This window comes from Melanaphis sacchari, unplaced genomic scaffold (genome assembly GCF_002803265.2).
Source record: "Melanaphis sacchari strain LSU unplaced genomic scaffold, SCAv2.0 Contig22_pilon_pilon, whole genome shotgun sequence".
NCBI lineage: Eukaryota > Metazoa > Arthropoda > Insecta > Hemiptera > Aphididae > Melanaphis > Melanaphis sacchari.
Window position 1 is genome coordinate 1,452,970 of NW_020271107.1, and position 15,014 is coordinate 1,467,983.

The 15,014-nt window shown below is 23.4% G+C and overlaps 2 protein-coding genes across 2 annotated transcripts; one reads left to right on the forward strand and one right to left on the reverse strand.

The window, feature by feature from the left end:
• Nucleotides 1-1,371: 1,371 nt before the first annotated feature.
• Nucleotides 1,372-4,290, forward strand: LOC112594372 (uroporphyrinogen-III synthase-like). Its single transcript, XM_025339127.1, has 4 exons — nt 1,372-1,655; nt 1,868-2,068; nt 2,149-2,396; nt 4,107-4,290. The coding sequence occupies exons 1-4, from the start codon at nt 1,463-1,465 to the stop codon at nt 4,227-4,229; spliced, it is 765 nt and encodes a 254-aa protein (XP_025194912.1). The 5' UTR covers nt 1,372-1,462; the 3' UTR covers nt 4,230-4,290.
• On the reverse strand, nt 4,237-12,817 carry LOC112594371 (zinc finger MYND domain-containing protein 10). Its single transcript, XM_025339126.1, has 11 exons — nt 12,731-12,817; nt 12,563-12,671; nt 12,354-12,467; nt 11,417-11,550; nt 11,196-11,339; nt 10,973-11,094; nt 10,720-10,868; nt 9,854-9,991; nt 7,634-7,737; nt 4,428-4,547; nt 4,237-4,361 (listed from the first exon to the last, which is right to left on the reverse strand). The coding sequence occupies exons 1-11, from the start codon at nt 12,811-12,813 to the stop codon at nt 4,313-4,315; spliced, it is 1,266 nt and encodes a 421-aa protein (XP_025194911.1). The 5' UTR covers nt 12,814-12,817; the 3' UTR covers nt 4,237-4,312.
• Nucleotides 12,818-15,014: the final 2,197 nt, after the last annotated feature.

The window sequence follows — 15,014 nt, forward strand, 5'->3', positions numbered from 1 at the left end:
CAACTAGTTCCAATTTTTAACCAAAACTAATCTCAAAGTTTTTGATTGAATTATTTTCATTATATCCGAAGAAAATGTTAAGCAAAACTGCACAAGCACACAAAAATAAATGAAAATGAAACACAGTGCTGATTTTCCTATTTTTTTGAGATCCAAGATTTGCCCTTGATTTGTTACACAGATAATATAAACAATATAATATATCTCCCAAGACCGTGATTATATCCATGAACTATGGGTCTGTCTATACGCACTACGCAGTCGATTGGAGCACCAACGCCGTTATCACTTTGTTGTTATCAAAAAAAAAAAAATGTTATCTTAAATAATATATCATCACTCGTATCAATTATTATTATTGTATATTTATATCCAAGTATATTATGTACAATTGTACAATGATTAATATAATTAAAATTGTCATTAGATAAAAATGGTAGTCAAGTTGTACTTAAAAAAAAAAACAATAATAACAATAAATTTCATCGAAGTTAAATATATTATCACTCATTATTATCCATTAAATAATAATTCATTATTTTATGCTAATTACTAATTTATGAATTATGAAATATGTAAAATACATAAAGTATACATTAGTTATTGTTAGTTATAATTTTTTATTTCTTTAATCTTATACTAAGAATAATAATATAATATCATCCTTTATTGATTAAAATCAGAACTTTTTATTATTTAATTATAATAATATTTATTGCAAACACAAGAATTTATAAAATAACATCAAATACAATATTTCAAAATCAATTTAACATATTATTATTATATTATTAAGAATATAGTTTTTTATACATAGTTAAAGTAAAGTTATTATTGTATAAGTTAACTCATAAGTTAAAGCAATTTTTAACACTATTTTTATTAAATGAGTTTATTTAATAATCATTGCTTAATATGTGTACCAAAAAAAAAAAAAAAAAGAAAGAAAGTTATATTGAAGATTACTTAATATGAATGGGTTATTCCATTTTATTATTATTTGTACCTATATGAGTAAACATTTTATGATCAAATAATTATTTAATTTTTATTTTTTAATTATTTTTGGTTATTTAAAATATTATTTTTACTAAAATGGAAAACACAATGTATTTTAAATTGTTTTTTTTTATTATATACACGAATCTTCTTAGTTCATGATTATATCTGAAGTTTGTTATAAATCACTATCTGATAACTGATAATTCTAATATCTTAGATGATAACATATTATTCTTCAGTTTTTCAGTTACTTAATACTTATTAGTTATTATTCATCAATAACTTGTGACTACATAATAAATATTAATAATAAATTTTCAAGTTCAATAATAAAGATAAACTTTATACTTTTAAAAGAGTATACTTTATTTTCATGTATACTACTCATGTTTAGATATTTTTAATTGTTAATTATTGCTTTCAACTACAATTGAGTTTTATTTTACCACATACTTAAGTTATGTCTCGTTCTAAATCTAATACAACTTTCATAATTTGTAAAGCTTATTCTGAAGAAAATGAGCCAATAGACCCATATATAAACATTTTAAAAAAACATGGATATGAAGCTCATTTAATACCCACTTTAGAATTTGAATATCATAACTTTGATACGCTTAACCACAAATTACAAAAGCCTCAAGATTATTCTGGTTAGTATAATTTGTTATTATTTATATTACCTATGTATTATTATGCTAAGGCAATAACAATTATTTTAATATACATTAATTCCTGTATTTTATTAGACAAATCAAGATTAATTAATTGAAATTAATTTTATAATTTTTACAAAAGATTTAAAAGTTAATAATTACCTATACAATTATTTACTTTTAATATATTTAATTGTTTAATTATTTAGGTATGGTAATAACTAGTCCAAGATGTGCACGAGGAATCATTAAGTGTTTGGCCAATAATAAGCTAGATGAAAATTGGCATAAAAAACCTATATTTGTTGTTGGAGAAACAACATCTAGGCTGGTAAACAAAGAACTTGGTTTTGAACCAATTGGCGCCGATAGTGGCAATGCTACGGCTTTGATACCTATTATTTTAAAATGTACAGTATTAAAAAAGGAAAACAATGACCTAATATAAGAAGTATTCTTGTTTTTATTAATGTATATTTTCAATTTTTAGATGAATTAAGTAAACCATTATTAGCTCCATGTGGAAATTTAAATCTAAATATACTATCGGATAATATAAAAACTGTTAAATTTGATAATATAGAAGTTTACCGTACTATACCTCATAATAATTTAAAGACAAATTTAAGTATGTTATTAAGTCAAATTAAAAGTCAAATAGGAGTTATTTTTTTTAGTCCTTCTGGCTTTCGTGCAATAATAGATTTGATGCCAAAACAATTATTTAATCAATTACATGTAAGTATAACAGTTAAGTCTTGAATAAAAGATTTGAATACAAAATACAATTAATTACTTTATTTTTTTTATGTTTTATTATTAAGATAAGTAAATATTTATTTTAATGTTTGAATTTTTTTTTAAATTTATACCAATCAACAATTTTTTAGGTAAACCCAAAATGTCAATGATTATAATATATAACAATTACAAAATTAAATTTAGGAATGTAACAACAGTATTTTAAGATTAACCATTTAATATTAAGTTTAAAATTGCAAAAGTATATTATTTAAAAAACTTAGCATTCAATGCAAAATATAACAATGAAAAGTTGAGTATGGAGGAATGTTGAATGAAAAGGGTATCTAGAACTTTAAAGAAGGTACATAGTTTTATTTATATAACATTTTTTAAGATCAGTGACCTATTAAGAATAGATAAGATGATTTTGAGGTCAAAACTAGAATTACGAGTGTGAGTATTGAAATATTTCATTTTTAATATAAACATAATAAAGTAACTGAAGGTAAACAAAATTTTAATTGAATACTGAATGAAAATTAATAATTTAACAAAACTTTTTTCAAAGTTTAAATTATGTTGCTCAGGCTAATAGTTACTGAGATTTGTAAAATAATTTGTATTATTATTTATTTATTAAAACTGAACACAGAAGTTAAATATTAATTTTTTTTTTTTTTTTTTTTGAAACAGTATTTACTATACATGTTATTTTACTTCATTATTTTAGACTAAAACAAATATGAAAAGTTTTATTTATATAAGATGTAAGCAGACAATTTTATGTTTTACAATGCTATTCTTTTTTTTTAGGCTGTTGTTTGTAATAGAAGTCGCAGACATACATTTTTTACCATAATATCACCTAGCACTAAATCAGTAATTTTGATGATTAAATGATTGGGTTGGTAGTATTATTGATCAGGCGATAACAGTTTTGTATGAATTTGTAAAATATTTAGGTTGTTTACAACTATTAAAATGGTTTTTCTCTAATGTATAGTTTCTATCAAGCAAATTTACATACATTAATTCTAATTTAGTTTTGTTAGTTTTAATATTAGAATGAATTTTATTATTATTGAACTTGAAGATAAACTATAACATTTACTATGATTTGTTGAAATTGTGTTGATACACTTATTATGAAATAAATTGTAAGTGTAAAATATTACAATTTATAAATACTATTAACTCTTCAAAATTAAAATATTCAAAAACTACTTCAACAAACCACAAAAAGTGTTGTGACCATTAAAAACAAATTGTAAGTTAATTTACATGTTGAAATTAACGATAAATGAAAACCATTAATTGTAAATTTTCTATGTAACACATTTTTAACACAGGAAACACTACATAAGGTTATATGGATGGGGGATGTCCAGTTAAAAACATAAAAGATTCAGAACACTTAATTAAGAGATCAATTACTATTCATATTTAATCTTTTATGGATAAACAACACTAATTTAATTTATAAATTAAAAATACTTATAAATAGTTAACAAAACAAAAATTTAATTTTCCAACTTAGATAGGATTATTTAAATTGTTTTTAAAACATAGACTGTTTTGTTTTAATTATAATATATGAATTCTTTGTGATAGTAATGTAGTTCAATATTTATAAAATAATTGTGTTTTAGTAATGTCTAACTGTGTTAAGTCTATATTCTTAAATATTAATTTTATTTTTTACAGATTTTTGCTATTGGTCCTACTACAGGTGCTGCTATTAAGGAAGCTGGTTACACTTTAACTGGGGAATGTGAAAAACCAAAACCAGAGTCTATGTTAGAGATGATTCGATCATTTATTGAATAATGTACTGATTTACCAAAATTAATTTATAACTAAGATTTATAAAACATAAACATATACTATATAATATAGAAAATATATTTCAGTTACTGGCAGATTACTTTATGTTGATCCCAATTGCTTACTTGACATTTCCTGAAATATAACAGTAATTACTTTAAAAATTCAATTTTATCAAAAATTATATTTGTTTTCAGTTACCGGCTACAATACCATTGATTTTTACATTTGGAGCACCTATTTTTTGCTGGTTGTCTACAATGAGTGCAAATATTTTCCTTGATTTCAAAGTGATCAATATGTTCATACGTATCACTCAATCTAAAAAAAAAAAAACAGATATATCATTTCATCTATATTATTTTCAGTTATAAGAAATGAGACGGGTATATATAATTTTATTTCAATGATAAATAATTGTATTTGAATGTACAATAGCTACAATAAATAATAATTTTAAACAGATTGGTCAGACTAATAGACTATTAGCCTGTGAAAATATCTACCAAATAATTCGCAATTTTAATGACTTCCGTAAACATTTTAACGCTCATAAGAAATTAACTAGACTTTACAATTTATTTTCTATGCTGTTTCATAATTTTTATTTTATTTTTCCAGATAATAATTTAAAGTAATTTTTTAATCAAGCCTAAACTAGACTCAATTTTTTACTAAAATTGTCACTCAGAATTGATAATTTATATATTTTTTCATCTAAAAATTATCTAAAAAAAAATTAATAAAAGATAGGCAGGCAATAAAAAACCACTGATATATTGTAAGTGTCGATTGGGTGTTAATTCTAAGCGGAAAAAATTTGTCAAAATATCACATGCATAGGCGGGAACTACAGCCCGGGTCAACTGGCCTTGGCCTAGACAAATCTTGCCCCATATTAATATTTACAGCACAATTAATATATTAAATATTAAATGAACATATTAATATTTAATAATAAATAATAATATCACATTTTCATTTAATTTTGTTATTCAGACTTTTTTCGCTCATCTTGAATGATTTCGATTATAATAATGCAGGTACCTACTACCAAGCCCGAATCAAGAGCTTCAGAGGCCAATACATGGTTGTGGGCCCCCATCAATAAAAACAATTCTTTAAAATTATAAAATTATACAATAAAACAAATTTTAAATTTTTATTTAAGTATGATAACGATTGATGAGGATAAAAATATTTAAAAAATATTATATTTTTATTAAAATATTTATTTACACATAAAATTAAGTTTTGTTTATGTAAACAGGTTTAGTCGGTAGGTATCTGAATAATTATGAGTATCCTGACCGAAACAGTCACATAAACAAATTTTCCCAATTCTATTTTTAAATACAGTAATATCAAAATATATGCCTATTCCCAACTAACACAAACCTGGCTATGACGCTATGTTTCCCCACTTACCATAGTTCATACTATTGGTGGTAAACATGGTCGACGGGCCCCATCGACTGTTAGCTCAAACAAGAAAAAAATAAAAATATTTTTGTAGGTACTATAAAAAGTAAAAATTATCACTTTATGTAATTTTAAACCGAGAAAACCATGGGCCCTTAGGCCTTGGCCTTAACACTCGTGGGCCCCGGGGACTTGGCCCCTCCTGCCATCCTTAATCCGGGCTTGCCTACTACAGGTATACATGTTAAAACTTAACCTATATACCTCTATAATCAGGGACGTCTATAGGCAATTTGTTAGTTCCATATACATTGATATATATCATGGCAAAAAATATTGACGTCAATAAAGTAATTGAAAATGTTTAAAAAATGGTTTCATATTATCATCGTTTAGTAGTCTCTGATATTTTTTAAGTATTCTCTTGAGTTAGTCTTGATTTAAATAACATTAAAATGCATTAATTAGGTAAATCACTTAAAAAAGTAAATTTTTTTTTTTTGAATTTTAGTAATTTTTAAATATAAAAATATAAAATGCTATACAAATATAACAGCACATAGATAATTTGTTGAATCAAAGAAATTCGGATTTCGACTTTTAAATAGAAAAATAATACCCATTGAACTGTAAGTGCTCATATATATACATTATTACTTTGTATTTGTAGGTGTTTAATACAAATATATAAAAAATAATACTAAGAATATTTCACCACTCTTCATATAGTTTATAAATACGTATCGGAATTGATCAGGAAAGTGGCTCAATTTAATAAAAATCTCTAGTTCCGTCTATGATAATGAGTACAATTCTTATGGTTTTTGATATTTTTATTAAATTGAAGTTTATTTTATTATTAGTTGTAAAATAGGTTAATTTAATACTTGACGAAAACATTGTTTTTATTATAATAGTAATGATTAATAAGTTATTGTTACTATATAATATTTATTTATACCAAATTATATCATTAATATTAATTTGTTTGAATTAATTCCATCTAGCCGTCAAAATGTGTAAAATAGGTTCATGGTATAAATAGGTAATACCTTGAAATTAATCTACATATTTTGAAAATTTCTTTGCATATAGAAAAATTTTAATTTACATAATATGTGTACCCCCCCCCCCCCCCCCCCCCCAAAAAAAAAAAAAAAAATAAAATAATATTTTTAAAAATAATTAACATTGTTTTTGTGGTATGTAATTTGATTCAAATTTAAACTTCAAATGACTATAAAAATGAATTATGTTCATGCTTTTTTTTTTAGATTTTTTGGTTTCAGTATAAACTGAACTACTATTATTATAAGAATATTGTATTAAATTAATTATTCATAGTTATACAATGTAAGTAATTCTTTTATGAACTTCTAACTATTAAATAGTTGGCAATTTTTACAAATTGTGTGATTGTATTTTAGTATTTTTAAACAGATATACAAGAAAAATGTTTATACGATTTTAAATTACATTTTAAGTTTTATAACTGAAAAAAATTTAATGCTTTAAAAAAAAAGTATTTAAAATTTCAATTGTTTATTGATAGTTTTAAAATTATTTTAAAAATTATACTGTATACAGAAAATGATAATATAATCATTTGGTGGAAATTTAAAGTAGGTATCTAAAATTATTCGTTGTTGAATTATAATGAAATTAAGTACCTATTTCATTTTTTCAAAAACTAAAAACCCCGTTTTCCGTTAATTTTTTTATTTTTCTCAATTATTAAGAATATTACTGTAAAATTTTTACTTTCGACCACCCCTTCCCCAAGTTGAATATTAAATCGGTTTTACTATCCTAAAAGTGATGGCAAACACACATTACCGTAAAATCAATGTTTATTGATACGCTTAAAATCTAAAAGTAAAAACAAATCTAAATACAAAAAAATATAACTATAATTTAATTTAATTATACTTAATATATATATAAGTTAAGTTCCGTAAATAAAATAAAATTAATGATATACTTACGATTTAGCTACATCATATGAGTCATTTCCAAACAAATAAGCTGCTTGAGTTCTAGCGATTTTTTTCCATTGTTTAGTATAAGTACTTAAAATAGTAGGCCTTATCTAGTCAGAAGACAAATAATTTTAAAATTAATAATACATTTTAAATAGTTTTGTTTTTAATGGGTTGTGCAGAGCGGGCGCATGTAAACTCCGCTACAAGTACCTTTTTTTTGCTGCTAACTCCGACAGTGAAGAAAATCAAGTAGTAGTATAAAATTAATATAATATATTATTAAAAAAAATTATAGTATGTTAATATGTTAATATTATATTATATCGTTCACATTAAATATTTTAATCATAGTAAAAAATTCATAATAAATAATCGTTATACCTACCTAATAATGCAAAAATATATACCTAGTTATGTCATGTATGTAAACTAAAATTATGTGATACAATTTGTAAATATTCTAAGTCTTGTATTATTACTCCATTAATATCATCGCAATATATTATATCAATTTATTTAATGTAATAAGGCACAAGGCAAGGCAATATGAGCACTGAGCAGCTAAACAAAAAAACTTGATGGAGTTTACATTTTACCTTTTATTACCTTTTTATCTTAATCTGTATTCTGGCGGAATTTACAATCGCCCGTGCAGAGCTTGTAAGTTAATGCATTTGCATATACATTTTCGAAGTAATTTTAAATATTTTAGATTGATAACATAAGTAGAAATTTGTTTCTTTGAGATTCTAGTATTCACTACATGAAATTTTATTATCTATGTTTATATAATTTCAAGGTTTTTGACAAACTTGATGTAATGCAAATTTTTTAGTAATTGTTAAACTAAGAATTTTTTCAACATTTTATAGTAGCCACTAGTGACTAGTGGACTAGTCATTAGGCATCCATAAATTTGTATGATTAAATCCTTCTGGACTTTGGTATACATACTAATAAACATGTCCTGGTGAATATTAAGCCAAATATTATGAATTACTGACATTACAGAAAAGAGATATAGACAAAAGTGAAGACAAGAATGATTTAACTAGATTAGCGTAGGCTTGCAGCTGGCATAGAATTTAACTAAGAATAGGATGAGGTTATTGAATACCTACCAAAAGGCTTTAATTTTTATAAATTGAAAATTACTTAAGATTTGTTAAGTTGTTTGAAAGAGGAAAAGTATTATTGCGCTAGGTAATGAGTTTTTAGTCATTTTCTAGAGGAAGCTATTATTACGAGTTAAAGTAACCAGTATAGGTAATCAAATGTAAATTAAATTATTCGAATCTGTATTTTGCTAATTGAATTTTTATCGGTAATTACTAATTAGTTATGTTTTGTTTTATTATTTTATTCTTTGCTATAAGGGATCTAGTCTCACGTTTAACTTTCATAAGATTTATTAAGAATGGGAAAGTTAAGATTGATATTTCAGTTAGTGTGTTATTTGTTTGGGGTGAGGGAAGAAGAATTTGATACCTTGCATTGTTTTTACCAAGAAGACATTTTAAAGGGAATTTGGGTGTTAGTATTTCGTCTTATTTTTATTGAAATAGTGTGTCCATTCTTTGGAGTCAGATGAGAGGGAATATCTGAAGAAATAGGCAGTTAATGCACTTAACTTAATTGTACAGAAGATTTATCACTTCACAAATGATTTAAGCTTATTATATGATATTTTAAATTAGTTAAGATAGAAGTAATGAAGAAGTAAAAAAAGGCCGGGAGATCTATTTACATGTGCAGGCTATTAAGTTGGTTCATTAGCGGAAATAAAAGATAATTTATTTTTAGTATTGAATTGAAGTATGAAATTATTTACTTGTTGTATAAGTGTATCTATTATTGAATACCTATGCCAGGCATTATAATATCATAAAGTATCTAACAAAATTTCGGAAAAAATACTGTAATTTAATTTATAAGCCTGAAGAAAAGTAGGCTAATGATATTATAGTTTTTAAATGATTTATTTTTGCAATTTTTTGGTAAGATTTGTTCATACTTTGCATTTCTCTATGAAAAATTAAGGAATTATTTTTACACATTAAGAGTGTTTATTGTGTAATTGAAACTTTTTTTTACATTGTAGTATTTTAAAATTTTTAGAAGCATAATATTAAGTTCCACATATATAAATAGGTACAAATGTACAATCAAATGTTTTTTACTGCACGAATTTTTACAAGCACTGCTATATTGATAGTATCTTACTTCAGTATTTAATTCCATAATAAGTGGACGTTTAAATCCTGCTGAAACTTCTGTTAGACTCAATTGATACAAACATTGTTTTAAGTGTATCAATGGTGGAATTTGATCCAAAAGATTATCATTGAGTAAATTCTGTAACTATTAAACACCAAAGAAAAATAATGTGTGAGTAGGTATATTATACATTTATAAATAATAGATAAAAAAATATATATTATAGTAAATATTCTATTACTCATTTTCAATTTTGTATAAGATTTAAATTATTTTTATTCATAATGAAACATTTAAAATAAATATGTTTATATATTAATATTTATTAAGTTGATACCTATTGATTATTGTTTACAAGTTGTTATTTTATTAAGCAGATTTGTTGATAAATATACAATTAAGAGGACACTACACAGGAATTTGTTGTCTCCGTAGTCTTACAAGTGCGTTACATAGCAAATTTACGTTTAGCAGATTAAGTTTAACTTCGTAGCTTCGTTAGTTTAAAAATTAGAGTGAATAGACCTATAACGAAACCTGATGGCAAGAATATTTTCTGTGTTTGTACCTGAGTTTTTACGTTAATTCAATTTTTAAGCGAGTTATGAGCATTTTTAATTTACTATAATTTACATACACAAAACTTGCTAAAAAATTGAACTATTGTAAAATCCCATATACGAACACAAATAATGTTCTTACCATCAAGTTTCATTATAGGTCATTTCTTTATAATTTTTAAACTAACGAAGCTAAACTTAATCTGCTGAATGTAAATTTGCTATGTTAAGCACTTGTAAGACGGAACCAGAGACAACAAATGTCTGTGTAGGCATGTAGGGTCCTCTTAAGTTTCTCATTATTACATTTACCTGCATAAGATTTTTTTTCCGAAATTGAGTTATTTCATAACTGTTACGTAGCTGTTCCGATGTGATAAATTCGTGTAGACTTAACCATAAATGAGCTTCTTGTTTTGGTATAATATTATTTGTTTCATTCATTATTTTCCAGGAATTATCTGTTAAAAATGCACTCCATGTTAATACAAATTTTACTTGTTTATAACAATTTTGGTTAGTAGGCACTTATAGACAATAACAGGTACCTAATTTTAGTCCCTACCTTGAAAAATATACTTTTTTTTGTTTTCCAACTTTATCCAAGGTTTTACATTTAATAGTTGACATATTAACATTGGAACATCATTATTAGTTGTCATTCTTGTGGTAACAGATAAGGATAAGCTATAATTAACATGTAAATATATATACATTTATTAGTTTCATAATATTATATTTAGAACTATTTTAATTTAGATTCATGTAAAGATATATTCAAATTTTACTTTTTTATGTGTAGTAACATATTAAACATGATACCAATACAACAAATTCCCACTTCAAATTGTATTTTATGTTTATGTTCGATTATTTCATCCATTACTGACATATCAGTTATTTTCGAGCAGATTTGGAAATTATTTGTATTTCTAAGTCCATTATTAAAAAGAAAGAAAAATAATTGTGTATAAATAAATAAATTGTTAATATTTAATTAATAGTTTACCCAATAGCTATATGTGTGATTGAAAATATTATATGGTCAAACAGATCCAAAGCATAATTTCCTAAAGACTGAGCACCTTCCTCGTGAAATAGTATCTTTTGTAATAGTCCAATCGCTACAGTTTCATGAAATAACTAAAATAGTAATTAAGAATTAAAACTGTAAATATACAATTACACAAATACTAAATAAACAATAGTATCATTAAAAAACAATATTATATTAAAAGTTAATTTACATAAAATTCATCTGACTATCAAACATAATTAAATAGGTATTTAAATCTTTTGATATTCTCATGACACCAGAAATGTAATATGTTGGTACTTTATAATATAAAGAGTTGTAAATGTGAGTATCAAAAAAGTAACTAATTATTCTAAATTAACTTAATAAAACGATAACTAATCAAATATTAAAAATACATAAAAATAATAAAAAATAATAATAAATAAACTTCATGCAAAATAAAACTATATTTAAAAAAAAAAATAAGAATAAACAAAATACATTTACTATATCTCATTAAATATATTCAAATATTATAATATTGTTAAAAAATCCCAAATACATAATTTTTTATACAGTAACAGTTAAATGCTGTTTTTTCGAAAATATGCATAATAAAATTTTGTACTTAAAATAGTTACGTCTTAAATCAGATATGCATTTGATTAATTTTGAATTTAAAATAAAATTCATTGATATACAAAATAAATTAAGAACTAATAGGTACTAATGGTTTATAACAATATTATAATACTACATTATAATTTTATATATACCATAAATAATGGTTTTTGTTTACTTAATTTTTATACGATTATAAATTATAATATATATTGATCGTACCAATGAAATACAATTTAATTAATAAATTGTATATAATTGTATTAGTTTGATTAAAAATTGTAACAATAATGTACTAAAAACTTACTATAAAATATAATGTGAATGATTGTGTAGGATTAGGTATAATACATAGTAATTCTGGAAAAACTTTCTCCCTCCATATAGCTACACAAATAGCTTCGTGTACAATAATAGGAACCTTAAAAGTACAAATTTAATTTAACATAAAAATTTCATTAGGCATCCAGATACAACTGTTTTCGTAAGTTAGGTTAGATAAAGTTGTTTAATTACTTTTCCGTAACTAATGAGCTGATCCTTAATATATTCTTCTCCTCCTTTAGAAGCTTCCAACGTAGCCTGTTGGTTAAGTTTTTGCAAACGATCATGACTATCATACCATCTGCAACATGCGTTTTTTGTACACCTATGGTATTAATATTTAAAAATTAATTTAATTACATTTTTGATCCAAGTTCATTAAGTTTTGATTCTTTAATATGGTCAATAAAAAAATCGACTTCATTTTGTGATATAATATCCATTATAATATACTGTATAATTTAAATGATTATTTTATTATAAATAATAATAAAATTAAGTTATTTCATCAAATTATATTTTAATTTTAAAAAGTTTGATCGATGTTTTAACCAACTATATTTCCTTAGTAACCTGCAGTTCAATATAATATATTTAAATTTTTATTTTTTATTCGAACAAGCAGTGATAAATGTGATGTGAGTATCCAAGACAACCGAATGGTGAATAACCCACATATCTACTATATAAAAATATTTCAATTTCTGTTTTTTTTTTAAATCTGTACATAAACCTACCGATTAAATTTTTTTTCATAAACTCTGCTCTAAGTAAAAACAAAATCCTTTCCTTAATAAATTTAAAAAAAGAACTAGACGTGCAAAATGAATAGCTAGTTAAAAATCAGCGTAAATAATTTTTGGTGATATATTTAAGTTAAAATCATTCATCTTTATTAATATATTAGTAAAAGTATTTTCATACATATTTTTTTATTAACGATAAAAATAAAAAGTGACATAATATATAGTTATGATTTTTAACAAGAAACAGTATCGTGACCATTCAAATTAATTATCCCTCCTTAATTACCCTAAATAAAACACCAAGCTAAGTGCCACTAATATGTGATTTTTTTATTCAAGAAATTCATGTTTTTTAATCCTTATCCTTTATGCATATTGTACAATATTTTATTTGATTTTTTTAAAAAGTTTATCAACAACTTTAGGTAGGTTTTAAATTGTATCATACTTAGCTACCACTTACTTGATATCTATTTAGTTTTTGTTTGTCATATGTATTGTGATTATGATCTATCTTACGAAATATAACTTAATGTTCATTGTTAAATTTTATGTAAGCAAGTCCAACATTCAACAGGTAGTTTGATAAAATGTTTACTGGGATATGAAATTTTTTTCTTCTAGAAACTAATTAGTTTTAAAAACCACCAAGTCCTATCCATAACTAAGCATTTTTTTAAAAAACTTGGAAAAATCAAAAAGAAGTTTAAATTATCCACATAAGTTTATAATAAATAAACTTGTGAGCACACAGCATACGCAATTCAGACTTATTATGATTTTTTTATTTTTTGTATATAATTCGAAAACAGCCAACTGACCTATACAGCTTATATTTCCTAGGTAGAGTTGTTTTAAAATGTACAAAGCTTCTCATAAGTTGTTAATTTCTTAGTTAAAAAATATTGAAAATCTGAAGTCCAATATTTATCTATAAGAATTTAAAGTTAAAATCACAAATTATAGGAACTTAAACTTTTATACATTTTATATTATTATTAATTTTATTACATGCAATAACATTTTTGATTTATTTTAAAGTGTATATTAATTATATATACTATAAATCTATTTATATTGTTTTACGGTATTAACAGAAATATGTTATTAAATTGTATGTTATACATGTTGATAATGTTGATATACGAATATATATATTATCATAATTATTAAAATCTGATAAAATAAAAAATGCAATATTTATGAAAAAAAAAATATTTGTTAACCTATTATAATACAAAAAGTAAAAAAAAAAATGCCTAACCATACTAACTATATCAAAAAAACATATCGATGGTAATATATATAGGCTAATAGACCGATTTTGCTTAAAATCGTTTTTCGTATATAGTGATAATATATCATTAAATTCATATTTAACTTTTAAGACACCTATAATAGTGAACCACTACACAGCGAATGTTCAGCAGAGCGGTACTTAATTATTTACTTACCTTTTTATGATTAAATTCGTTATTTTTTTGGCTTTTTAAATATTTTACTTGTGGTTTTATTTATAGTTTTCGGTTTTTCAACACCAAGTCATTAAGTTGACGTGGTTTTAAGATACCTAATTTTTTTATGATAGAAAAAGCAAAAGAAAAAACCATGACAAAAACGATTAAACAAATAAAAAAACATTTTTTTTTTTTTTTTTTTTATAACAAAATACATTTTTATACATTCTTAATATATATACCATTACAAATTCGAGTAATTAAACAATATTTTAGAAAACGTATAAGTTTAAACGAGAAAATCGTACAAAATACTAAAATAATATAACTGTTTTTTATGTCTACATAAAAACAGATTTTGTATTTATAAGATAAACACTTTTATAACAATTTATGAAAATAACATATTATTATGGTGAGGTTTGGTAATATTTACCGCAC

Bases quoted from the DNA above. Each gene is read 5' to 3' on its own strand.
- LOC112594371 (XM_025339126.1), bottom strand. From the start codon at position 12,813: ATGGATATTATATCACAAAATGAAGTCGATTTTTTTATTGACCATATT. The intron at 9,992-10,719 runs GTAAATGTAATA...GGTGTTTAATAG, and splicing joins GGAAAAAAAATCTTATGCAG to TTACAGAATTTACTCAATGA. The intron at 7,738-9,853 runs GTAAGATACTAT...TCTTCTGACTAG, and splicing joins TTATGGAATTAAATACTGAA to ATAAGGCCTACTATTTTAAG.
- LOC112594372 (XM_025339127.1), top strand. From the start codon at position 1,463: ATGTCTCGTTCTAAATCTAATACAACTTTCATAATTTGTAAAGCTTAT. The intron at 1,656-1,867 runs GTTAGTATAATT...TTAATTATTTAG, and splicing joins AAAGCCTCAAGATTATTCTG to GTATGGTAATAACTAGTCCA. The intron at 2,397-4,106 runs GTAAGTATAACA...TATTTTTTACAG, and splicing joins AATTATTTAATCAATTACAT to ATTTTTGCTATTGGTCCTAC.